The sequence below is a fragment of the Haliaeetus albicilla genome, chromosome 20, assembly GCF_947461875.1.
Source record: "Haliaeetus albicilla chromosome 20, bHalAlb1.1, whole genome shotgun sequence".
In the NCBI taxonomy this organism is placed as follows: domain Eukaryota; kingdom Metazoa; phylum Chordata; class Aves; order Accipitriformes; family Accipitridae; genus Haliaeetus; species Haliaeetus albicilla.
In genome coordinates this window covers 24557240-24581306 of record NC_091502.1, presented here as the reverse complement: position 1 = coordinate 24581306, position 24067 = coordinate 24557240, and the positions used below count along the sequence as shown (strand labels likewise).

The 24067-nt window shown below is 46.9% G+C and overlaps 2 protein-coding genes across 6 annotated transcripts in view; one reads left to right on the top strand and one right to left on the bottom strand.

Annotated features, from left to right (window-relative positions):
• Positions 1-7308, top strand: part of MYO7A (myosin VIIA) — a 102324-nt gene extending 95016 nt beyond the window's left edge. For all 4 annotated transcript variants that reach the window (XM_069808576.1, XM_069808579.1, XM_069808578.1 and 1 more), the window contains 6 exons: positions 162-268; positions 1196-1381; positions 2136-2252; positions 3420-3503; positions 4047-4166; positions 4912-7308. In XM_069808576.1, the coding sequence (XP_069664677.1) occupies positions 162-268; positions 1196-1381; positions 2136-2252; positions 3420-3503; positions 4047-4166; positions 4912-5001 (704 nt within the window). In that variant the 3' untranslated portion in view covers positions 5002-7308. The remainder of the gene's footprint in view (positions 1-161; positions 269-1195; positions 1382-2135; positions 2253-3419; positions 3504-4046; positions 4167-4911) is intronic.
• Positions 7309-8354: 1046 nt separating this feature from the next.
• GDPD4 (glycerophosphodiester phosphodiesterase domain containing 4) overlaps positions 8355-24067 on the bottom strand; it is a 33544-nt gene continuing 17831 nt past the window's right edge. For both annotated transcript variants that reach the window (XM_009926361.2, XM_069808580.1), the window contains exons 5-16: positions 22894-22953; positions 21223-21321; positions 18830-18923; positions 17130-17275; positions 16685-16767; positions 15657-15807; positions 14879-15103; positions 13905-14062; positions 12480-12627; positions 11883-11965; positions 10299-10381; positions 8355-9434 (exon numbers count right to left, since the gene is read on the bottom strand). In XM_009926361.2, coding sequence (XP_009924663.2) covers positions 9403-9434; positions 10299-10381; positions 11883-11965; positions 12480-12627; positions 13905-14062; positions 14879-15103; positions 15657-15807; positions 16685-16767; positions 17130-17275; positions 18830-18923; positions 21223-21321; positions 22894-22953 — 1362 coding nt within the window. In that variant the 3' untranslated portion in view covers positions 8355-9402. The remainder of the gene's footprint in view (positions 9435-10298; positions 10382-11882; positions 11966-12479; positions 12628-13904; positions 14063-14878; positions 15104-15656; positions 15808-16684; positions 16768-17129; positions 17276-18829; positions 18924-21222; positions 21322-22893; positions 22954-24067) is intronic.

The window sequence follows — 24067 nt, the reverse complement described above, 5'->3', positions numbered from 1 at the left end:
TGGTTTTCTCCACAAGGTCAGAGTCCATTTGGCCTTGCGATTGCCCCTGTCCCTGCAGGTTGTGATGGCACGCAGGCACTGCTGGCTTGCATGGACACCAATTGCCAGGTGGTACTCACAACATCGCTTTTACATATCTGCTCCCTGCTTCCCTTGCACAGGTATAGTGCCTTCCCTCACCTACCAAGTGTTCTTCATGAAAAAGCTGTGGACCAACACAACGCCTGGAAAGGACTCGATGGCAGACTCAATCTTCCACTATTACCAGGTACTCCGGGAGCCTGCAATAGCAGTGGAGACTTGGGAGGAATTAGGAATGGGTTACAAAGGCTTTGTCCATCTGCAGATGGATGAAGTCTTGCATTAAATAGGAAGAACTCTTGCCTTAAATAGAGCACTGCAAAGAGCGCTGTTGAGTTCCATAGTGAGGAGCAGCCTTTGTGCACTTTAGGGTAACCACCTCAGCTGGGATTTGGGCCAGCTGCTCTTGGGTGGGCAGCAAGAAACAGGAGAGGGTGTGTCCTGCTGGCAGCCTCAGCAGGGAGGCTGAATTCAGAGGCATCCCAAGGGTTTTCAGCCACCCCCATTCATGGAGATGAGCTGTGAAGGTCCCAGCAGTCAGGTAAGAAGTTAGAGTTCTGCTCTTGTTTCTTCTGGTGTAGAAGAGACACCTTCATGTCCCGAAGTTCTCTCTCACATACACATACACTCCCTGTGTTCTTGCCTGGATAAAGTGGTTATCCCAAGATGACTGTATCCCTTAATGCTTGAGTTAGTTAGTCACTTGAGACATTTTCAGACACTTCTGGTAATGAGGGAATAGATTTTTAAAATTAAAAAAAAAAAAGCAGAAAACCCATTCAATTCCAAGCGGCCATTACTAGGGGTGGATCTCCTGGGATGAGGGAGGGTGAATAAGACTGTAGGTTCACACATCTGACAGCTAACATAGGCACCTCCCTGTTCCATGTAGGAACAGGAGACTGTTTTAGAGCAGAGAGGATCTTTAAAACATCTAGTATGGTCTCAGCTGAGCAGGTGCCTTTCCGCCACACTCAACACAACTGCTACGAGTGTTCCCAGAGCACAGTCTCTTAACCAGGGGCTGGATACCTCCACAAACTCCATTTAACACCTGAGAGTGAAGGTCTGTGGTCATCCCCTCTATCTCTGAATTGTTCTTTCCTCCATGCAGGAGTTACCAAAGTACCTCCGCGGCTACCACAAGTGCACACGGGAAGAAGTGCTGCAGCTGGCAGCTCTCATCTACCGGGTGAAGTTTGAGGACGACAAGTCCTATTTCCCCAGCATCCCCAAGCTCCTGAAGGAGCTGGTGCCTCAGGACCTCGTCCGGCAGCTCTCTCCAGACGACTGGAAAAGGGTAAAACAGCAGCTTGAGTCATACGCCAGGCCTGGCTGCGGGAAGCCGAGTCTCTTGGGTGAAATGTTTGACGTTCAACGTTGAAGTGGGGCTGCCAGAATGAGTGACCCATGGTCCCTTTTGAGGCTTAGCAGAGCTGCAGCCTTCCCAACATCACCAAGAGGAGGAATTGTACATGCGCGCCCATACACGCGTGCCTTGCAGTGGGTTTTCTTTGTGCTGTAGTGGGTGGATGCAATGTCATACGGACACATGCTGGGAGACGGTCTCATGTAAAGGTCTGTTGTTTAAGGCAGACTACAGAGTAGAGGGGTAATTCTCCCTGCTTTACACAGGAAGAGCTGTGGCACAGGTACAGACTTGTCTAGAGCCATAAAATAACATAGGTGTCTCACTGCCAAGAAATAGTCTTACAAGTCCTTTCTGTTTCCTGGGTCTTGAACTCAGCCATGTGCCTAACCAGCAAGCTATCAGCTTCTCTGGGTTGAAGGTCTCTCAGTCTCCTCTGCTGCATAAATTGGAGGATCAAAACTTATAATCCCTTTAATGGAGTCACCAGCACAGCTCATCTAAGAAAGAAGGACCTGCCTTGGTTCCAGGCCCTGCTCCAGTGACCAGCCAGCACTTTTGTGAAGTGTTCATTGGAGCAGAAACTAGAACCGACCATCTTTGTGGGACTGATGCTCCTTCCCTGCAAACATCCCTGGTGTTAGGTAGTGCAAACCCTCCAGCTCTGTTGTGTTCTCTGTTGCAGTCCATCGTGGCATACTACAATAAGCACGCAGGCAAAACAAGAGAAGAAGCCAAGCTTGCCTTCCTAAAGATTGTCTTCAAGTGGCCTACATTTGGATCAGCATTTTTTGAAGTGAAGGTACCTTCCCTTCTTGGGGGTTTTCTGGAAGCTTTTAGCCAAGGTCGGGAGCCCCATATAACAGAAGGGTTCCAGGTATGCAGGGTTGTCCCAGTGTCTGGACCAGACTGGGACAACTCTGATGAAGCAGGGAAAGAGTGTGAGACTCTCCATCAGTAAAGGGCTGATACACTCATTTATTGCTGCCCTGCCTCTTTACACAGACAAAGGCATTGTAGAGCTTCAGCATATCTCAGTCATTGGGTCTATACTCGTAGCTGTGCTGCTGAAGAGCCATTCTCTGTTTTGCCAAGGCAAACGTGGTTTTCCAAGGCACGTGTCTGCACCTACCATGAACCAAATCCAGACCACCCACCACAGCACCAGACTTCCATCAAAGACAGTAGAGGCCAGTAGTCATAAAGTCTGTCCAAGTACTCTGGACACCTTATTGCAACTCCCTTTTCTCAATGACCACACAGTGAGCTTGGGCTGGAAACAAGTTGCTAAAATTACTCATGAGTTCCTTGAACTTGGGCACACCATTTTCTCTTATATCCATCTTAGACAGCATAAGAGATCTGAATATATCCTGTGATTTTTCCACCAAGAGTGACTTGGTAGCAAAGAAATCTGTAGCGGCACCAAGAGCTGAGCCCCCATCCCCTGTGCTCTGACTCATCAATCAAACAAATTGGAGGTCCTCATGACACAGGGCTGGGAGAAGGGTTTACCATCAGGAACAAAACTGAATGTAAAGATCAGAAGGGGACAGAGCAGTGTAGTCTTGGCCTGGAGGTCCACAGCAGCAGGCATGAGGATGAGCAGAACACCAAACAGAGACTGGAAGAGGAGAGGAGATGTCTGGGGTTTGCCAGCCTGTCCCAGCTCTTCCTTGCCAATGGCAAGGTGGCTTCATTTTTGGGAGGCCACCAAAGGAAGCAAGGAACTTAATGCTGTCAGCAAGTCACCCACTGGTTATCATGCATTTAGAACATCTATACTTAAGTAGACAGCCCTGACCACTGCTGATACCTTAATGACCTCTATGTTTATCTGTAAAGGATAAACTGGATTGTAGTTAATGGGCCACCAAATGCTGGCAGGAGAAGACAGGGAGAGAGGAAATAGGAAGGGGTCTGATTTTGCATGACACATCCCCTAACCAGTTAATCTCATTTCCAACAGCAAACTACAGAGCCAAATTATCCAGAAATCCTTCTAATTGCCATCAATAAGCATGGAGTCAGCCTCATCGATCCCAAAACCAAGGTAAGCAAAACTAAGGTCTTCACCAGATGCTCCTGAGCCCACTCTCCAACCCCTCACAGAGGTCACCCCAAAGACTGTGCTGTTCAGAACTTCAGGAGTTCTCATTAAGCCTAGTTAGAAAGGCTGGATAGCCAGAAAAGTCTCTGGAGGCTGAAATTCACTGTTGCAGAGAGCCAGCCCAGCCTCTTTCAACAGGAGATGGATTGGGAGCATCAACTATTAGTGCCCTGTAACTGGAGGATACACACCCTCCTTCCTTAATCTTTTCACAGACATTAGGACAGGAGCTGGAGTAAATTAGCTCCTGCTAGTTACTTCCACCAGCCGCATGGTGATTCTGGTACGGCAGTCCTCCACAAGCACTGGAGGATCCAGAGTCTTGCATCTCACTGCCATTCCCATGAGGCCATGGTACAGTCTCATCACAGTAGACATCCTTGGTCTGCTTTGATGGAAAGTGAACGAGGACATGAGAGGTCCCCACAGCCCTTCGTGAAAGTCGAGGCTCTCACATGTTGAGTGTCAGTCTTGTGTTCCCACCAGGATATTCTCATCACTCACCCCTTCACCAAGATCTCCAACTGGAGCAGTGGCAACACATACTTCCATATAACCATTGGCAACCTGGTGAGAGGAAGCAAGCTGCTCTGCGAGACCTCCCTGGTAAGGAGCGTTAAAGATTATTGGAAGCAGTTAGACTAAATCCTGACTTTGACAGGCAAAATTAAATGCTTCCAGCAAATTGCGTCTTAGGGATTCTCTGGGCTGAAAGTGATCTCTTAAAAAAGCCCCCCAATGTGTTGTTTTTTTTTTTTTTCTTCTGCATTTCCCATGGCTCTGCTCAATGGATCAGGGCTCTCAGTTGGTCCATCATCCAACCTACAAGCAAGCCTGAGGTGCTTGGGACTTTGCCATCTCAGGAGCATGGGGCATTGCTCCCTGTCACTGGTCTGAAAAGCATGTTAAAGCCAGTGTGGGCTCAGGGGGTACTCTTGAGCCCTCTTACCAAGATCCTTTGCCCAGCTTGTCCCTAGTAACAGTCACAGAAACAAACCTCCTCCTAGACTATCTTAAACCCAAACCTTGAAGGATAAAAGTTCCTGCTGGATTAATTGTTAGTTATCATCTGAGGCATTCAGTATTTTGTTGGCCATTTGAAAATCCAGGTCTCATCCCAGCCTCAAGAGCATCCTGGAATGATGAGTTCCTCCATCTCAACACTCCAAATTATGTTTGGACTGTGTTCCTTGTGGTGATGTCATTTCACCCAAGGAGAATAGTGGAACAGGTCAAAATGTACCTGAAAAGTTGAAAGTCAAAAACTGGTAGCCAGTGTGTTCTGGAGGCACGAGCCAGAGACTGTGATCTATGTTCTAAAGGCAGGTAACATCTTCTGTCTCCTCCTCAGGGGTACAAGATGGATGATCTTTTGACCTCGTACATCAGCCAGATGCTGACAGCCATGAGCAAACAGAGGAGTGCAAAGGGTAGCAAGTGAACTGCAAGAAGCCACTGGCAGGTGGCCATGAGGCTAATTCACCAGCTGAGGCCTGTGGGATACCCGTGCAGCTGGGGGAGAACCTTTGCCTCCCAGATGTGGAAGATGAGCCGAACACCATCAGGGAGTTCGCTGGACTCTGACCTTGAGGGCTCAAATCCCACCTCCCCTTCCAGCGAAGACGACTATCTCTGACCTCCTGTTCTCCTTCCCCACCCTGCACCCCGACTCCATCTTACACCTCAAAGATTTCCAGGGGACACCGCTGCTCTCAGACAGTGACTGAGCAAAGACACAGCAGCAGGAGGTTAGCCTGAACCCAACGGTTGGCATCGCAAAGGCTCTTGGAAGAGGATTTGTGTGTGTGTGTGTGTATGTGTGTGCGTGGCTTGTTTTGGTTTGGTTTGTTTTTTTCTTAAGTAAGAGAGAGCTATCGGGATGCTAACGGCTTTTTGGTGAGGTTATGGGCATTTCAGGTTTGAAGAGGAATAACAGAGCCCTGACTGTCCTGGTTTCAGCTGGACCCATGCTGGAAAGATGTCCAGTGAACACTGCAGGGCTTGTTTTTTTGACGTTACAAAAGAATACGTTGCGTTCTTAAGAAGGACAGAAAGAAAAAGCAGGCTGGGAGGAGCACATTTTAACTAGGAATCAAAATAAACAAACAGGTTAGAGTACTAAAGTGCTGTCTGTGCAATGCTGGAAATATTTAAAGAACAAATTTTGAAGTTTTGTTTCTTCTTCTATTTATTTTTTAAAACATTAAAAAGGAAAAAAAATCCTGCATTTTGTGCCAGTATCTGGACGCTGACTTGGGGCTGAGGGTGACCTGCAGGACAATCCCTTGCCCAGGGATTCTCCCAGAGTTGTGATTGCCAGAGGCTGAGTAAGGCGCATCTTTCCCAACTTATGAGCTCAGCTGGAAGTGAAGCTTGGAAGACAAACTATCTCCTTTTGCCCCCTGTGCCCAGACGAATTAACCCTGGGAGTATCTTTACTGCAAGCTTCAATATGGATATAGGGGCTTTGAAGTCCCCATGCTTGGAAGACTAAGGCCAAGCCTGCGTTGAGCTGTAATTCAAACATGGACTTGGCCATCAGGGTTGGAAACAGCTAATTATTTTATTGTGCTTTTGTGTGTGTTGCTGTATAAAAATGGCTCTTTATGAGTCCCAGCTAGACCTGAACCACTCACAGCAAGGGCAGGCCCTTGATTTCAGTGGGCTTTTCTCCATCTTTGGTTGGCTGTACTAATCTGCTGGCTAGTTGTTCTCACCGCTCTTCCACCTGATGCCACACAGTGCGGACCAGCCTGCTCTGGAGCAGAGTTGGGACCTGCCAGCAGAGAGGAGTCTGAAGCCATGTTGTGTCTGGTGGGATGCAAGGGAAGGAGCCTGGGGTGCCTTTCCAAAATCCGGGCTTCAAAGGAGCACATGCCTGGGTGTGGGGCATCAGGAGGGGTGACAATTGTCCACCACGATCTGGTGCTGGTGTCATTAATGCTGAGTGGATCTCAGTAGATGTGGGAGACCTCTTTTGGTCCTGTGCATTGGGCTGAGTTTGGCTGCTTTCATAAAAGTCCATATTGTAGGGTGTCATGTATTGTTCTCTTAAGCTCAGCTGGACTCAGACCTCCAACACCATGGCATGCCAGGCAGAGTCAGCAGCACTGCCTACCGGACCTCAAGGACCATGACACGCAGCTGGGGTGCAGCAGTGACTTTGGAACTTGGTTGCTGCACAAAAGTGAATGAGATGCTGCACGGAGACATCCACCAGCCAGACAGGGCTGCTAGGAGATCCCTTTCCTCCACCATCCCCCTACCCAAGGCATTCTGGTGATGGGAGTATGGTTACACCAACCAAGGCTACACTGGGAGCCAAGCTGCCTTCTCACCATCCATCTCTGATTCTTCTCTCCCTTTCCCAGCTGCCATGATCCAGCTGTCCCAGGGATCCTTAGACACGTGCTCATCATCCCCATCACCACCACTGCTTTTCGTGAGTCTCCAGCCATCATTGCCTCCCACAGCACACTCAGTAGATGATGCAGCACAGCAATGTTTTCCAGCGCTGTCCTGGGCCAGCTTTCCCCTGCCACCACCCTCATCCCTCCACTTACAGCTCTGTTGGCCTCCCATGCACCCCATGATTTTGGGGGGGTGCCAGGACTCTGTGTGCGTGTGCTTGTGTGTCATATGTATTAGCGTCTGCTGGCCTCTTTGTATTCACACCAAGCGATGTAACATGAAAAACATATGTCCAAGCGAAATATTCTAATTAAAAAGCATCAAGTGGCTTGTGGGAGGCTGTTCTGCGCTGCGTGGTTGTGGTGATGTCTCCACAGGGAAGGGTGGGCTCAGGGCTCCCAGGTCCTCACTGGGGACAAGACTTCTTCTTGCAGAGTGGGACTCCTGGTGAGAGTATCCAGCAATTGGGAGCAAATCATCAGCATGCCTGGACTGGAAATTAAGTGAAATCTTTTCTTTTTGGATAAAAAACACTGCAGCCTGGGGAGTCTCCACTGGTCATCCTCTAAGACAAGGGCTGGTTCTTCCACAAAGGGCAGTTTTGAGCTGAATCACTGGATTCAGCCAGTAATTCAGCAGGAAGTACTGGGTGAAAAGGTTGTGTGTGGGAGTCAGACTACCAGCCACGTGCTTAACAGCGTTGCCAGACCCTGCTAGCTGTGAAGCAACAAAAATAGTAGCCGAGATGTGACAGGGTGTAAGGCATTGCAGGAGACCACAGGTCTAATAGGCCAGGATCTGCCTGGACAAGGCTGCTGAGGATGAGGAAGGTGAGTACAGGGAGATACCACTGTGTAATGGCCAACCAGCAGCTAGATCCATGGACACCAGGGGACAGGCTGAGGACCCCATGGTGCACACCACCGCTCAACCCACACACTCTCCACCTCTTCATTTTCGCTACTCACGTACCTCCATGTGAGTGGTACCCACAAAAACTATGAACCAGCTATGGCTGCGGAACATGGGAAGGGGGTTTAACAGCATCAGTAGCATCTTCTCCCCATGCTTCATAGATCTGGAGCTGCTCTATACCAACGCACCAGCCCTTCAGCCCTTTTCCAAAAGAGAATGCTGCCTTTTTGCATTTCTAGCCTCCAAAATACTCCAAAACTACAACTTGGAAAAGTTTGAGTGCTTCTCAGCACAGCTAACTCCGAAACCTAATGCTTCTCTGTCACTATTCATTTGTGATAGCTTTATTTAGCAAAAACACCAAGCTGTGTGAGACTTGTGTATGAGAAAATGTCTATAGCCTGATTCAGGTAAAGACTACTATTTTCTTCCCCTTTCCCAGTTTGTCGAAATAAGAACAAAACAGGGTAGGAGAGCTAAAATGTATTTAAAACAGCACTTGCAATTTACAAAAAATGTGTTCTTATTATCTGTTCAAGTAGAAATTTATGGCTTAAACCTGGGAGATGCTCACATCTCCCTTGCAGTGTGGGGCATAGACCCCCTCCCTCCTGTGTGCCAGCAGCCACTGGGAGAAATGAAAATTGGAATAAATCCCAGGGCACAGTGTGGTTATACAGACCTTCCCAAGGGAAAAGCAAACAGGACGCTTGGTGGGACTGGTTCACATGCAGCTCAATCCTTCTGAAGGAAAGCGGTGTGCTCCTGGTCATAGTCTCAGTAGCTACGCGTCCAAGGCACCAAAAAGTCCTTCAGCACCCTTGGGAAGATACACCCTCGCTCACAGCCAAGGGGAAGAAACTGTCCCGTTAGGGTCTATGGCAGGGCAAGAGTGGAGAAAAGGAAAACCTAAGCTGCCACTGCCTGCGTTGTAGAAAGGTATGGACCATAGTGACCCAGCCAGCAGCACTTGACCATCGTGGTGGGACTAGTGTGCTCTCAGGGATGGAGGAGACCTGCGAGGAAGGAGGGAGGGAGTGTATGGAGAAGAAGCCGGTCTGTCGGGAGAAACACGGGCAGCTGAGAATGAGGAGGACTGGAGGATGCTCAGATATTTGCAGCATGTGTAAAACACAGCTGTGGAAACAGAGGGCTTACGCACAGCAGGAGGGATTACAGGATGATTGCCCTGTGGGATGTCCTCAGAGTTAAATGGTGGCTTCCATGCGGTTGCTGCATCTCATCATGGTGCACAGCTTCTTAATGGCTGCAACTCCATCTGTGCTCCCTACACCCCAGGGCTCCCCGCCAGGTATGGAACTGTGAGTAAAACTGTAGGAGAGGAAGCTTGGTGCTCATCTCCTGCCTCCTCTGCACAGAGGCAAATGGCTCCTCCTCATCAGGTGGACCTGAGCCCCTTGGCAGGTTGGTGTTTGTGTTGCAGGAAGGGGCAGCAGTAGGGTCTGCTCTCTAGTCCTCATCGAGATGGCAGCTCCACGTCCCCTCCCTGTCCATATCAGGCCAAGACAGCGGGCATGTCGCTGAGCTCTGGAAAAGGGGACACACAGTGAGCTACTGAAACATCTGCAGTTGTTTTGCCATCCATCGTGAGCAAACAGAACCTGGCTGAAAATGTGTGAAGCCCAGGTTGGGTCATTGTGCCTGGATGGTAGCTCCATGGGTGCAGAGACCTGGTGCATGGGAGGGTCCCCAGTCAATCCCACCCCACCTTGCAGATCCAAGAGTGCTCAGCACCTCTGGGCTCTCTTTTCACAGCATCGCAGAATAATGCATATTGGAGGGGACGTCTGGAGGTGTCTGCCCCAACCTCTGCTTGAAGTAGGGCCAATTAGATTGGGCTGCTCAGGGCTTTGAACATCTCTGAGGGTGGATATTCCCCACACGTCTGGGCCCCTGTTCCAGTATCTGACCACCCTCATGGGGAAGATTTCTTTTTTTCTCTTTATATCTAGTAAAAATTTCCAAGGTTGCAGCTTGTGTTGATGTCAACGCACATTCAAGAAATGTGTTCTCTACACCCTCCCATTAGATGGTTGCAGACAGTGATAAGAAGCCCCTTGACCTTCTCCCCCACTGTGCAAACCCAGATCTCAAATGCCCCGTTCTCCAGCGTAGCGGCCCCACTGAGCTTGCTCCCATTTGTCACAATCTACTTGGTACTGAGGAGCCTGAACTGGACCCAGTGCCTAGACATGGCCTCACCAGTGCTGAACAGAGGGGAGAAATCACTGCCACCTGCGACTGAGATTGAGACAAGCCAGGATGAAGCCATCCTTCACCAGAGCACGAGCACCCATCACCAACCCATCCATCCATCCATCAGGACCCCAGTTCCCCCACGGAGATGGCCCTGAGCAGGATGTGGCTCCCGGCTCTCCTCGCCCTCCTCACCCGTCCTGAACTTGTTGTAGGTGCCGCTCTCCAGCATCGGGCCACCGTCATGGGCACAGCAGGAGAAACTCTGCTCTCGCCACCTGCACGGGGAAAAGCACCTGGGTCAGGCCACTGCTCGCTGTCGTTCCCTTCACAGCTCCCTGGTGCCCCAGACACCTTTTTTCTACTTTGTCAGGGCAGGAATGGCTCTGGTATTTTGGGATTTGCTCAGATCCTTACCGAGAAGGGACTCCAGTGCCTGACTGATGTCTAAGTATCCACACTTCATGTGTGCAACAGCATTTTGAAGACAACTTTGTGACTAAGTCCTGTTTTCTAAGAAATAATTAAGAGCTCAAATGCCCTGCAGCTGTTGGTTCCTAGGCAGCCAGGAAAATTTAAAAATTGTGATTTTGGTGCATTCGTAAACCTGACAAACAAGACCACACAGGGCTCTCAGGCACTGCTGATGGCCCTTCACTCCCAGCAGGGCTGGGAGAAAATGTTGTTATTTGCCCAGAAAAAGATGTTACTTGGCTGGATCAGAAGCATATACAGGGCCCTGGGAAAAGTACACAAAACATGAACACGAGCCTGGAGGAGGCAGGCATGGGAAGGTCTGACGGTGGTGGTGATGCGTTGCAGGAGTGGCTGTGAACCATCCTGCAAATTGGAGGCTTGAAAGCAAGGTGAAAGCCGCTAAAGCAGGACCTGAGGAGAACAGGGCAGGGTGAAGGAAGGGAAGGAGCCATTTTGCCTTGGGAAGGGAAAAGCCTGGGTGCCCAGCAAACACGCCTGTACAGCTTTTAGTTCACCGCCTGGCCATACTGCTACTAATTCATTTCTCCACCACCCCAGAGCAAAAATTAGAGCTGCCACCCTTTCCTATGCCAAAGCAAGTCATGGTTACAAACAATCTGGACTGCACACGCAGGAGATTCCCGAACTTTCTCCTTGCTGTCACCAGCAGCACAGTTGTGCTGCCAGCACCCCTGCAGAAAACACCCCTGGGCTGGCCGGGCTGGTCCTTCCACCCACCCGCAGCCGGCCAGCAGAAGACCTGAGCCCAGCACCTCCTGCTTTCCTTGGGCACCACTGGGATAAGAGCACAAGCAAGTTCCTCATCCAACTCTGCAGAGCAGAGCATCCAGCAGCCCAACCCGATTTGCTGGAGTAAGCCCATCCTACGAACCCCAGATTTCCCAATTATTACGCAGAGGCAGTGTCTTTGACAGTGTGGGAAGAAACAAAATGTGCTGTCTGTGACACACTCAGACATTTTTCTCTCAGGGGGTCTGGCCTATGCAGACAGAGACACACTGTTCGATAACTGGTTTGTTGCTACTGTAAATCCACCAGGTCTCCACTGAACCCTGAGGGTAGACAATTGCCAAGCTGCCAAAATGGCAAGGGAAAATGAGAGCAAGCAGGAGAAGCAGAGAGGTTTTTGCAGACTTTCAGGGCTCTCTTCTAGCTCCTGAAGGGAAAGGTAATGTTCTCAAGAGTAGTTTTAATCCTTCAGATCACCCAAAAGCATCCCTCCTTCCCCCCACCTGGCACAAAAGATCAGGTTAGGATGGCCATTAGCAACTTGGTAGTTACCAGTGCAGAGCAAAGATGAGTGAGATGAGGAGCACAGAGGTCAGGTCTGTCAGGATCCACATGATGTTGTACTGCTGCGGAGTCTGGAAGAGAAAAGAGTATGTGTCCACCACCAAGATCCCAAGATATGCAAAAAAGTTGTTCAAGCTCTTTCCTGCTGCTCGAATATGGCCATTCAGCTGCCTGGTTTGCATGTGCAGTAACAACCCTCAGGTGTTTAAAGCATTTGGTGGCATTTCAAAGTGGCCACTCACCAGTGCATGTTGGTGCCAAATCATCATCCTTCATAAAAACAGGTCTGTTGTGTGGCCAAGAAGATTGTAGCACATCACAGTGAATACAACAGGGACCTCTTGATTGTACAGGCAGGCCCTGTAGTTCTCACTGCTTCCCTCCAACATTAACATCAACTGGTGGTATCTCATTTTCTCTGGCAAAATTGTCCTTTAGTGAACACCAACTGCCAGGTTTCAGCTCAGGTCCTTTTCATGCAAAGGGTCCTTTATCCATGCGTGAACTGCCCCATGGTCTCCAGAGGTAACCATGAACATCCCAACCCCACTTCCTACCCCTGGGAAGGGGAGGATTTTTGCTTACCATGAGGAAGAGTGGCTGGCTGAGATTCTTCAGCGTGTGGACGGCATTGGTGGTCACAGAGTGTGCCCCAGAGCACCACGCCAGGGAGAAAAGCCATGGCTCATTGACCACATAGAGGTTGGTGGTAATGTTTGCCTCAGCGTATTTCCTTTAAAAGACCAAAAGGCAATAGCATTCGTTAAGCAAGGAGGTTAGTACTTCCTTTGGGCTGAATCAAGGAGAAACAGCAATTTTCTGTAGCAAAGGGTTGCTTTAGGACCTAGATAAGGAATAGAAAGGAAAGCCAACCAGCCAATAATTAATCGTTCACAATTGGTCAATACAGAATAGCTGATCCACTGGAAGCAAATGCAGTTAAAATATCCAAAAGGTCAAAACTTTTCTTACCCTTCTGCCATAAGAATCAATGTAATGATGTGTTTGTAATCTCCCCATAGTGTGTTCAAAACTACCTTGAAGCTGGCTACTTATGTTTGTTTACCGTATCAACTCATCATTATTCAAGTTCTTATAAGCTACTGAAACTTAATATGAAGTAAGATGATACTCTGTGCAATGGTAAAGGACTGTATCATCAATAACAGCATTTGTAAATCTACCTAGTGTCTATCCAGGGTTTACCCAAATGGATCTACATAGGATTTTACATCCTGTGAAAATTATCATTGCAAAAACATGAACATTACTCTCATCCAAAGGATTAAACTTCTCATTTTCTTTTTTTTTTTTTTTTCTAATTAAATTTCAGTGGGTTTGTGCACTGGAAAAAGCAAAGAATGTTATTTATAAAAGGAAAGCTGGACAGGTAAGACTGGCTTTTTTTTTTTTTTTTTTCCTTTTCTTTTTGGAGGGAACCATTTTGGAAACTTCTGCAATGAATGTGGAGCCTTCCATTGAAAAGATGACATTTTCAGTGTGTCACAAGCAACAGTGTACTGGAGGTAACAGAGACAAGAAATGAAGTCTCCAAAACACCAGCTACAAGAGAGTGATGGTCTCTCACCACAGCATTATGCACTCACACCGATGTCTGTGGAAGAGCCACGGGAGGTGAAATAGCTGTTCACTCTCCATGATTCACTGTTGGTGGGACTGAGGACGGCATGAATACAAAGACAAGAAATCAGGAGAGAGCTGTGATATTCTACCCAGGAGATCCTCAGAGCCTGGTCAAGTAAATATGGACTTGGGGGCAGGAGGGGGTGTAATAACGTATGCCACCTCTTGACCACATACTGGTCAACAGTAGGAGTGAACAACAGTCCCAAAATAAAACAGGGATGGCTGCTTGATCTAAAGCAGCGATTCTGAAAATGGAATAGATCCTAGAGGTGGTCACTGGAGGGAGACATTGCCACACGCATGAGGCAAACATCATCCAGATGTAGTCCACCGACTGTACTTGGGGCTGAAACTGCAACCTACCGGATATCTTCACTGGACATTTCAGTGTAGGCCAGATTGAGTTTGACAATATTGTCCATCAATAGGTCTTCAACCGGGGCCTTACTGCCCATTGTCTGCTGAAACCCAGGAGCAACAGACTGAACAAAGGACCTCATGTCGTTCTCCAGCCAGAGGACCTGCAGGCAACAAGAGGACCCAGTGAATTCACAGCAGACCTACTAATGTGCCCTGCCCTTCACACAAACCCAGTAAAGATAATGTCTTGAGGGGCTTAACCCAGCCGGTCAAATGACATGTTTTGTTCAATGATCAAAGAACATTTGGATGCAGAGTTAAAACTTGCAAGTCACTCTCATCAAGAAATAAGTATTCACTGTTCCTTGCTTATCAACTTGGAATCAGTGAGTATGTTTCACACAGCCCAACAAAAGATGCGGTGTTTGAAATGAATGGAAAGACAGCTTTGGTTTATGGGAAAGGCAACAGAAAATATTCTGCTCTCCCATTCTCCCAGCATGAGAGAACAGATCTTCAGCAGACACAGATCAGCGTAACTCCCCGGACATCGATGGGTACTTAACCTGATCCACATGCGTTTAGCATTTATCCATTGCCAGGGGAAGGAGAAAGGCAATGAAGGCTCCCAACTCAGTGTATTTGAATTTAAGCCAGGAGTTTCTATGCAATATGTAAAATAAGCACGGGTGGCAGGGAGTAGGCTGCCAATTATTACAATAATGAAAGGATGCCATTTAGGGGCTAAAGCATCAGCTGGTATATACACTGGCTTATTTCCCTGTGCTGCTGTAGGGTTACACCATTTTGTACTTGCTGAGGAACCAATAGTAGGAATATACTCCAAATGATGCCTCTTAAAACAAGTGAAATGCAACGGGACAGACTTTATGCAGGTGAAATCATGCAAGGTATGACCCCAAAGTCCCAATTCAGAGAGCAATAAAAAGGTATATGGAGGATTGAGGCCACCCTACCAGATGGGGTCTAATCCCCGACTCGCTGAGGATGACTTCCAGGGTTCTGTTGATCCACGAGTTCCTGTAAGGATGTTTCTCTGGAGGGCGGTAGAGATCAAATATCACAAGTTTATTCTGACTGTCTGCGAGGCGCAAGAAATTACTTAGCTTGTAAATTGACTGATTCATTGCCTGGTTTTGATCTGCCCTTGACAGTGAGCCCATGCATGAAAATGGTTTGTCCTAGAAATAAACAGATATAAAAAAGGAAATCAATCAGGCAGTCACCTTTGGAAGTCAGCTGCATGCAAAAAACTCCTATCTTTAAGAGGGAAAAAGGTTGACATCAGCCCTCAGTGGGCAAGGATCTTTTATTTTGCTTAGCTCTTCTACCTGAGAAACAGAGGAAATTAACCCAGGCTGTGACGACACTGCTTCTGGGACCTAAATTGCATAGTTTACAGGTAGCTTTGCTGTGCTTCTCTGTCTCATCATGTTAGCTGTGACTATTATACACAGCACCTTGCACAAGTAGCTCTTGTCTTCTTCCCCTAGCCCATGTGTTCTGCTGCTGCCATGATGAGGAGCCACAAGAACACCTACTAGCCAATTGTTATAGGTCTCCTAAGCCTAAAGGCCAACTGGACAAAGCAAGGAGACCTCACCTGAAGGATTTCTACTGAATTCTTTGAGGTTTGGGTCAACCAGTAGTTCCTCTCCTAACATTCATGCTATTAAGTAGTAGACAGCTGGTGTCTTCTCCATCCAGTTGATGATAGTCCTTTATGGTGCTTACCTTAAGGAACCACGTTCCAGCATTCAACTCCTCCAGGGCATCCCAGGAGAATAACGCGGCATTTTGAGCAGTGTCATTGGGATAGACCTCCTTGATGTTAGTTGTCCTCCTCAAGGTGCTGTCATGCATGAGGAAAGGAACCCCATCGTAGCTGTCGGAGAGCAAGAGTTCAGGTCACTTGGAGTGCAGGTTTGTTCATGGCACGAGCAGACTCGTGCCAGGTCAGAAGAATATGTGGGCCACCGTGAATGCAGCAGTACAGCCTCCCTCAGTGCAGAGGGTGGGATAGGGAGGAAGGCTGAGGCTCAAGACACCAGGTTATTTCTGGATTAAATACTGCTGAATGACCTTGGAGAAGTCATGCCTGTCTGTGCCTCAGTTTCCTCAGGGGCGAAGTGGAGATGGTGGCATTTATGCTTGCCAGCCCCTCCAAAAATAGGTAGTAACTTATGGTTGAAATCTCTTTTTGCTGACACCAAAGTGTTTCTATGGGTTTCAGAGGACTGAAGTCTAAATGAACAGTGATGGAAAGGCAAAATTTTCTCTTATAGAAGGGTCTACATCAGTAGAACTTCTAAGCATTAGTATTTTTCTCATTCAGTGCCTGGAAACTGCTCATCCTGCACAGCATGTTAGCAATTCATGGCAATGGGTCCCACAAACAAAGGCAATTAAAGAACTAATAATTAGGACTATGCTGTCCCAAGTCTGAACACAATTTTCTGTTGGTTTGCAGGCCTGATACAGCCCTCACTGTGGCGTAGAAGTCAAACTAGGGTAGGGACTTGTCTTTATACTCTGCAAAGCATTTAAAATATACTGTAGAAATAATGACTGTTAAATCAATAGCTACAGCTCATTGACTTGCCTGAGAACAACCATGCCCTACAGCCCTTATCATCACGCTCCAACTGAGGGACCCTGTCCCAGCCATCAGTAAAACCTCATTGCCTGGAGTTGCACATCTCCAAAGGCAACTCTTAGAAAAAGCAGCGCATATTCTGTGAGATGCGATATTTTCCCCTTACCTGATGGTGACATCTGTTTCAAGACCATCCCCACCATGTTCAATTGTCTTCTGAAATGACATCTCAGTGTTTTCTGGTGCCAGCTGAAAAAAAAAAAAAAAAAAAAAGCACATGAGCACATAATTTTCAAACACACTGTGGAGGACTCTGTAAGTACCTTCTGTCTCTGTAACACCTCTGGTTTTTATTAAGGAAACATTGTTATCTTGTTAAAGTCTACTGTTTGTTTTCTTCCACTTTAGCCACCAAACGCATCTTGTCCCTCAGGAGCAGCGTTATCCATGTTAGGAAACCCATGCAGCGATGCCTTTGGCATGCAATTCTAAAAGGAAATGTGTCCCCTTCCACCCTCTACAGATTTCACAGAAAAAAACCCAGAAGATGATAATGAAGGTAGCAAGACACAAGATGAAGAAATGATGTAAAATAACTTCTCCAGACCTACCATTGGTGCTCCACGGTGTCCAATGAGGGCTGGCTTTGGTCCAAGTGTCCCCATCTCTCTGATGCAAGGAGAGTACATCCCCAGAGGTATCAAGAAAAGAAAGAGAAGGATAGCCAGGTATGGACCAACAATTATCACCTGAACAACTGAAAGAATTTGAAGGAGGAAGGCTAGAGTTAATCCATGTGGTAACATATGGGTTTGCCTTGCAGCTTGACTTTTAACACAGCCCTCCAGCTAAAGTAGCTGTTGGGCTTTGTCCCATCCCTTTTTCCCCTAATTTTCACTTTCTCTCCAAACAATGCAACCCAGGAAAACAAACTGGTCAAAGCAAGGACATGGGCTAAGTCAGGACTGCAGGTTTTGTGCTTCAATTACATCTCACTATGCCTTACAGAAAGACATGGCCTTAATTTCTTTTACTTTAGAGGTGGTTCAATGAAATATCCCCCATCTGTAGAAAAACAATCCTCAATATATGGATGCTGATTTTTTTCTTACTCAGGTAAGAACAAGCAACATTTTGAAGTTCCATTCACAGTGAAGAGGAGGAGAAACCTTTCTCCTTCAAGTATGTTACATTCCCTTAAGGTGAATACTTCCTTGGTCCATTCAGATTGCTGCCAGTGACCTGTGTGTGACCTACAGAATCCTACAGACTGACTGCACTGGTATTGCATCTCAGAAACTTGCCAACTCATTCCCTACAGTCTTCTCTGGAGTCTGTTAACACATTGTCCAAGAGCTCCTGTGAGCCTTCACCTCTGGGAACAAAACAGTTCCTCTGAGAAATGAGCACTTATGTGCCAATATTTCTTTCTTGAACAGGTACCACCACCCCTCTGCATGTTGTGCCAGTGGCTGTGAAGGAACTTGGGCTTACATCAAGCTGATGTATTGAGCTGGGCGTCCATTAGGCATGTCTAGGGTCCCAGCATATTCCCTCCCAACATTCCCAGCTGTAGTTCAATAAGAAAAATCCTGGGCAGGAAAAAAAATGCTTTCAGCAGCCCATTCTGTCTGTGATTTTTATTACAAATCAATATCTGCAGATGGGTGTCATGTAGATAATTTTGGCTATGTGGAGAGACTAGGTCAGAGAAAAACAGCCAGTCCCAGAGCCAGGCTCTTCTGCAGTTGTTCCTGGTATCTGACCTCATCCTTACACTACTTGGTCACTCTTCTCGGAGGTGGACAGGAACTTCCCATGAGATAACACTAGGAACTGAACAAGAAGCTCTTTTCCCTATCTCAGCTGGCTTCTCCTGAGATGCACTAGTCTGACGTGGATTGACTGGACTAGAGATCCCTTCTGAGACAGCAAAGCTGAGAATAGCAAACAAAAGTCAGCCAAGAGATCTGCCACAGGCTGCTTTTTCCCCGCAGAGGGCTGAACAAATTTCCTTTCATGAATCAGAACATGGGTACTTCTGCTAATCTCCTCCATCTCAAGGCAGGTCACTGCCTTGATACAGGCCAAAACTGTGGAAGGGAACATGCAAACCAGTAATGCACCTGGACAGCCAGAGGACAGTGCACAGCCCAAGCCCCAGCCCTGCTAGTTTCCCTGGATACACAGAAGTTAAAATTCTCTTCCAGCTGGACTGCAGGTGTGGGAGGAAAAGGCTCCTGCCCACCTATTTTCCCACACTGATATATGTCTTTTGTCACATAGGGAGCATGAAGCAGAGCTACCGTACCTTTCTTATCTGCTCTGATGGCATGAAGAGCCACAGGCCAGGACAGGAGGACCATGATGGTTATTGCCCCTATGTGGAGATAGGGAGCTGTGATCTGGGAAGGAGAGAAAAGGATTTTAGTCAAAGGATGAAGTGGATACAGATGGAAACAAACCCCAACACAGCTACAGCCTTCCACCTGGATGGGCTCCTGCTGCAGATACCAGGAGTTCAACCTCTCTCCCACACCTCTGGAGTTGGAGGAGAGATATGTGTCCCCAGCCAGACCAGCTACCCAGGCTGAGGAGGGCTCCTCGCTGCACTACACAGCTCTCCTTTCTCCTAAGTCAGCTGAAGGGGACATGGCTGTCCTCATCCATGTGGACACGATTGCCATTACTGCTATGCCCTAATCTGTGAGCATCTTCCAGGGAGCAGCCAGTTTAATCCAGTCTAACCCAATCCAATCCCAGCCAGGTAATAGTCACCTCTATACCACACTGCAGCTAAATCATTAAACTGATGGCAACAAACCTGAGTGATAAAATGTGGCATTTACACCTGTATGGAACTAACTATTGTGGTATAAGAGAAGTAGTTAATCTGGTACATGTCTGATCATGGACTTTATTAGATTCATATAAACCCTGCAGTACCTAGTTTCACATATTAGCAACATATTCCAGAAAAATAATTAATTTGCATTTATTTCAAAGCATTTAATTCACTTGCATTAGGGCTAATTGCATTTTCTCTCTCTTTTTTTTAAACTTTTAATGCAATGTGTAGGTATTTTTCTTGATTTACTGACACAAAACAATATATTCATTTAATGCTTATGATATATTACATAATACCTATTGCTGGACAGATATAGTAATTGGACTAGATTTCTTTCATCCTAAAGATCAAACAAGAAGATCAGAAGTTAAGAATCACTTCTGTGCTTATCCTGAATGCATGAGCAGAGCTGGAAACCAAGCAAAAATAGTTTGTCACTTGTACAGACACTGAATGCAGGTTGGTATGACACACTTCTCATAAAACAAGGCAAATCTGTCAAAGAAACCAGTCCATCATTTTCTCATATTTGTCAGAGCCCCGTGGTTACTGCTTCAGCTAGAACTGAGAGTTATTAAGGTATGTGCTAGGAAAAAAAGTTATCCAGATGCAAGCCTTTCCTATTGCTTAGTCCATGCCTGATTCTCTAAGCTGGAAGGGTTGAAGAAAGCAGCAGTCATTGAGAGGTGTTACTGCATGTGATACTGTCTGCCCCAGACACTTGATACCAACATCTTCCGATCAGAAGCAGGATTCAGTTGCCTAAACAGAGGTGCCATCTGAGATGTCCAGGATATTTGAGATAGCTTTGCAGGGCTAATGGACATGACACAGGATCTACAAGAGATTCATGTCCTTTGAGAACAGCAGTGGGAGGCCACGTGAAGCATCTCAAAGGGCATGAACACCCAAAATAAACAGGACCTGTGGGGAACCCAAAGGCTCTTGTGTCTCCTTCTCCTCATCCACCTCCCCTGGAGTCTGTAAGGGAGAGGAGAAGCTGATGGTTTCTCATTACCTTTGCCAGTGCACAGCCCAATGGTTACCAAACTGTAGAGCAGGAATGTGCAATTAACGATACCCTACGAACACCACATCTGCGATTCCTCTTCCAGTCCATATGCATCGCTCTCCCAACATTCACAAGCAGTAAGCCACATGGGGGAGAAGCGATAGGCCCAAATAACATCTTCAGGTCAGCTGTATAATCAAAGGCTACATACTTCTTGCTTCCCAATACATGTGGGGACCTGGATGCTCAGACACTAAACAGCACTGAGCAGGTCTTGCCTCCATCTCCAGATCTGGTGAGAGTTGAGGAGGCCAGCAGACCATGCACTCTGACCTCCCGCACGCCGCAGGTTGTCCCACCTGAAACCAGCGTTCTCCACCTGCTCCCCAAAAACTCAGTGCTGTCCTGCCCTCGGGAGATGAAGCACTTCTGAGTCACAGAAGACTGAAATTGTGCTAGAGCTAAAGCTGCTGAAGTGGCAAGAGCTGATTAGGGAGAAAGTTCTTGCTCCAGCAATCTGGCCAAAGGGGTCTAATTTACCTGTCCTGGGCACCTGAAAATTAACAGTATACCTACAACACTTTTGCCAAACAAAAAAAAAAAGGGATGTGACTTCCCAAACTGAGATATGTTACATCAGATAGCTTGAAACTCAGCCTTGGGTCTTGGCTTCCTTTCTCCCAACAGGAAATGTTAAGTCATAATAAAAGTTTACTCAAAGACACGTACCCTGCCAGGAAAACCCATGTGAAAAACACATGTGGAATGTTTTCTAGCAATTACCACAAATTTGTTCTATAAACAAGTTGTTCTTTCAAACAGACTTCCCAGCCCCTCTTACCTGGAATGACAAGCGGACAGTTTTCCATTGATCTCCCCAGAGTACCGATAATATGAAGAGGGCTGTTATAGAGAAGCCCAGGACAAGAAAAGTCCCAATCTGGAAAGGCAAAGAAGACATAAATCAGCTTCAGCATTTCTGCACAGGGTGTGCCACCCATTTGACTCACAAGCTTATCTAAGCAGCTTGGACTTGGTAAGTTTAGGATGCATCAGCTTGACTATGCCAGTTCAGAGACAACGAGATCCAACGGGCCTAAAACCAGACCAACAGTGCTATCGATTGCTGGCAAGACTGATCTTAAGAGTTGGGTACCCAACTAAGTCAGCTCTCAGGGCTCCCTCTATAATCCTTGGACAAAGAGAGGAATTTCCAGAGGTGATCCATTCCCGCTTGCTTTATGACGGAAGATGCCCCTCTCTCTCTCTGTTGATGTAGATGAAGCCTAGATCATCACCTTACATCAAATCCCTAACCTGCAGATGGCTAAATTCAGAAGTGATTAATTCCATCCAAAAGAGACAGCAACACAGCTTCCTTATGCTATGAGCTGCTCTGCAACAGGCTTCAGCAACAGCAAAGAATCCCATAATTAAGAGATGAGAGTTCACTTTTTAACCAAAAAAGTGAGGAGGTAGCTCGGTCTATTCTTTGGCTTCTTGCTCAGTTTGGTACCAGCACTATGGTGATGGCAGGCTCTTCTTGGTACATCATCTATCTGCTGAGAACTAAGTGCTAGTAGAAATTGGACCAAGGCTCTAACCATTTTTCAGGGGGATCCTACAGATCAACACCTTAATAATCTGTCCCTAATCTCTTCCACCCAAGGATGCAGTCTCAGAGGTTTTTTACAAATTATTCTACATCTTTCTGGTTCTTCTGGAAGCCAATTTTCAAGAGTAAAGATGACTGTGTTTCCATTACTTAAATGAAGAAACACAGGATCAAGTATCTGCATGTTCAGCTATTCCCTTCCACTGCAATATTTGCAATCACATTACATTCTCCCCTAAGCTGCATGGCTAGAGGCTCATTTTTTAAATGCCTCAGCCTCAATAATTTATCAAGGATGGTGATTCTAATGCATCATTTTGCAGCAGCAACTCTCTGGAGACTTGTTTCTGCACCTTCAAAACTCCAGGTAGCATTTCTGAAACCACCCAAAGACCAAAAAGCATAAGGCACCGGCATGCCTTGGAAAAGCCAGCTTTCTCTTCTGCAGAGACAGCAGCCACTTTTTTCACTGCTGCTGGAGTCTGTTACATGATGTCCTTATGAAAACTGAGCTTTTGTCTTCGTGTTAGCACATGTAGACCTGTCAAATATAGACTTCACCTGAATGAGTCACTGCAGGCTCCTTTTAGAGTCAGTGGGGGAAAAAAAGGTACTTTAAGTGTGATTCATTTCATCTTAATTTAGATGTCTACGACCAGCTGGATGAATTGCATCCTCAGGGGATTCACTTCCCTCCAGGGACTACAAAGGGAGTTTAGGTGATCAGCGCAGGTGGAGATATCATTCTTATGGGTATCTATAGTCTCCTAAGATTAACCTCTTCCCTCTCTTCCTTCTCTCCCATAATCTAAGATGTTTTTCATGCAGAGAAACACCACAGACTCAAGTGATTTAAAGCATAGATTAGAGTTACCAGAAAGCCCTGAGTCTCCCCACCTTGTGACTCCAGTGTAGGTACAGCTGCTGACCTTCTGCAAGCAAACACATCGCTAGGACCTGGGAAATCAAGAAGAGATTGTTTGCATCCTGGTAGAAGATGATGAAATGTGTTCAGTGAGGTACTTCTGGAATTATTTTTGCATTGGGAAGTCACTTAATACTAGGTCTTCCAGCACAATGTCAAGGCTGTTAGCAGGACAAGTGTATGGAGAGAAGTGTTTATTGCTACAGTAAAAATGCTTCTGAAATGGCCAAACACATACCAAGGCTGCCCTGCAGGATCAAAGCCCTTTCATGGGTAACAGGTAATGGGGCACTTTGGGGTACACACTTTCAATGACTTTTCTTTGTGAGTACAAACTCTGAAAGAGGCATGATAGCCAGAGTCTACTGCTATGCTATGAACCAATACAGCACTAACTTTGCCTATTTTTTGTAATTAGGCATGTGATTAGAGGCATATTAACCATGGGAGAGACGTCAGGAAATAAAAAATGCCTCCAAAGCACCACAAAAATACAGAGCAGACAGCGAAGGAGACAACACTTCCACAGTAATCGCAGGAAACACAAGAGACAGGCACATCTCAGAACAGGGAAAACTGCCTTGGAGATTCAAAGACTCTAGTTTTTGGTGGCTGACACGTTCTTTCCCTCCGATGGCAAGTTGAAGCCCTTGGTGAGGGTTCCAATGAGGCATGGCACAAACCCCAGCCAGGGCAGGGGACAACTCGAGAAGCCTTGAACACCAAGAAGCAAAGGATGAGGAAAGCCAGGCCGTGGCTTTGATGGAAAGTTTCTTCAAGTTATCCCGTACCTAAGAAACTGATGAACCTGATGATAAATTTCACCAGGAGAAGTACCTTGCTGCTGTGAAAATGCACAGGTCTACGCTCAGGAATCTGAGTGCCTGGGGCAAGTTTCCCAACTATCATAAGGGACAATTTGGGGACGAGTATCATCAGATATCAAGGTTCAGTGAAAAGTGTCTGTTAGTAGACATCAGTGCTGTACTGAGAAGGATCATTTATGATGCAGGTCCCTCCAGACTACAGCACAGTGGGATTGTTTGAAAACAGGACATACAGATTTAGGGGAAGAGGCTTTTCTCTCCTGCAACACAACTACAAAGAAATTTAAGCTGTTTCCTATCCAGCTAGAAACACACTCTC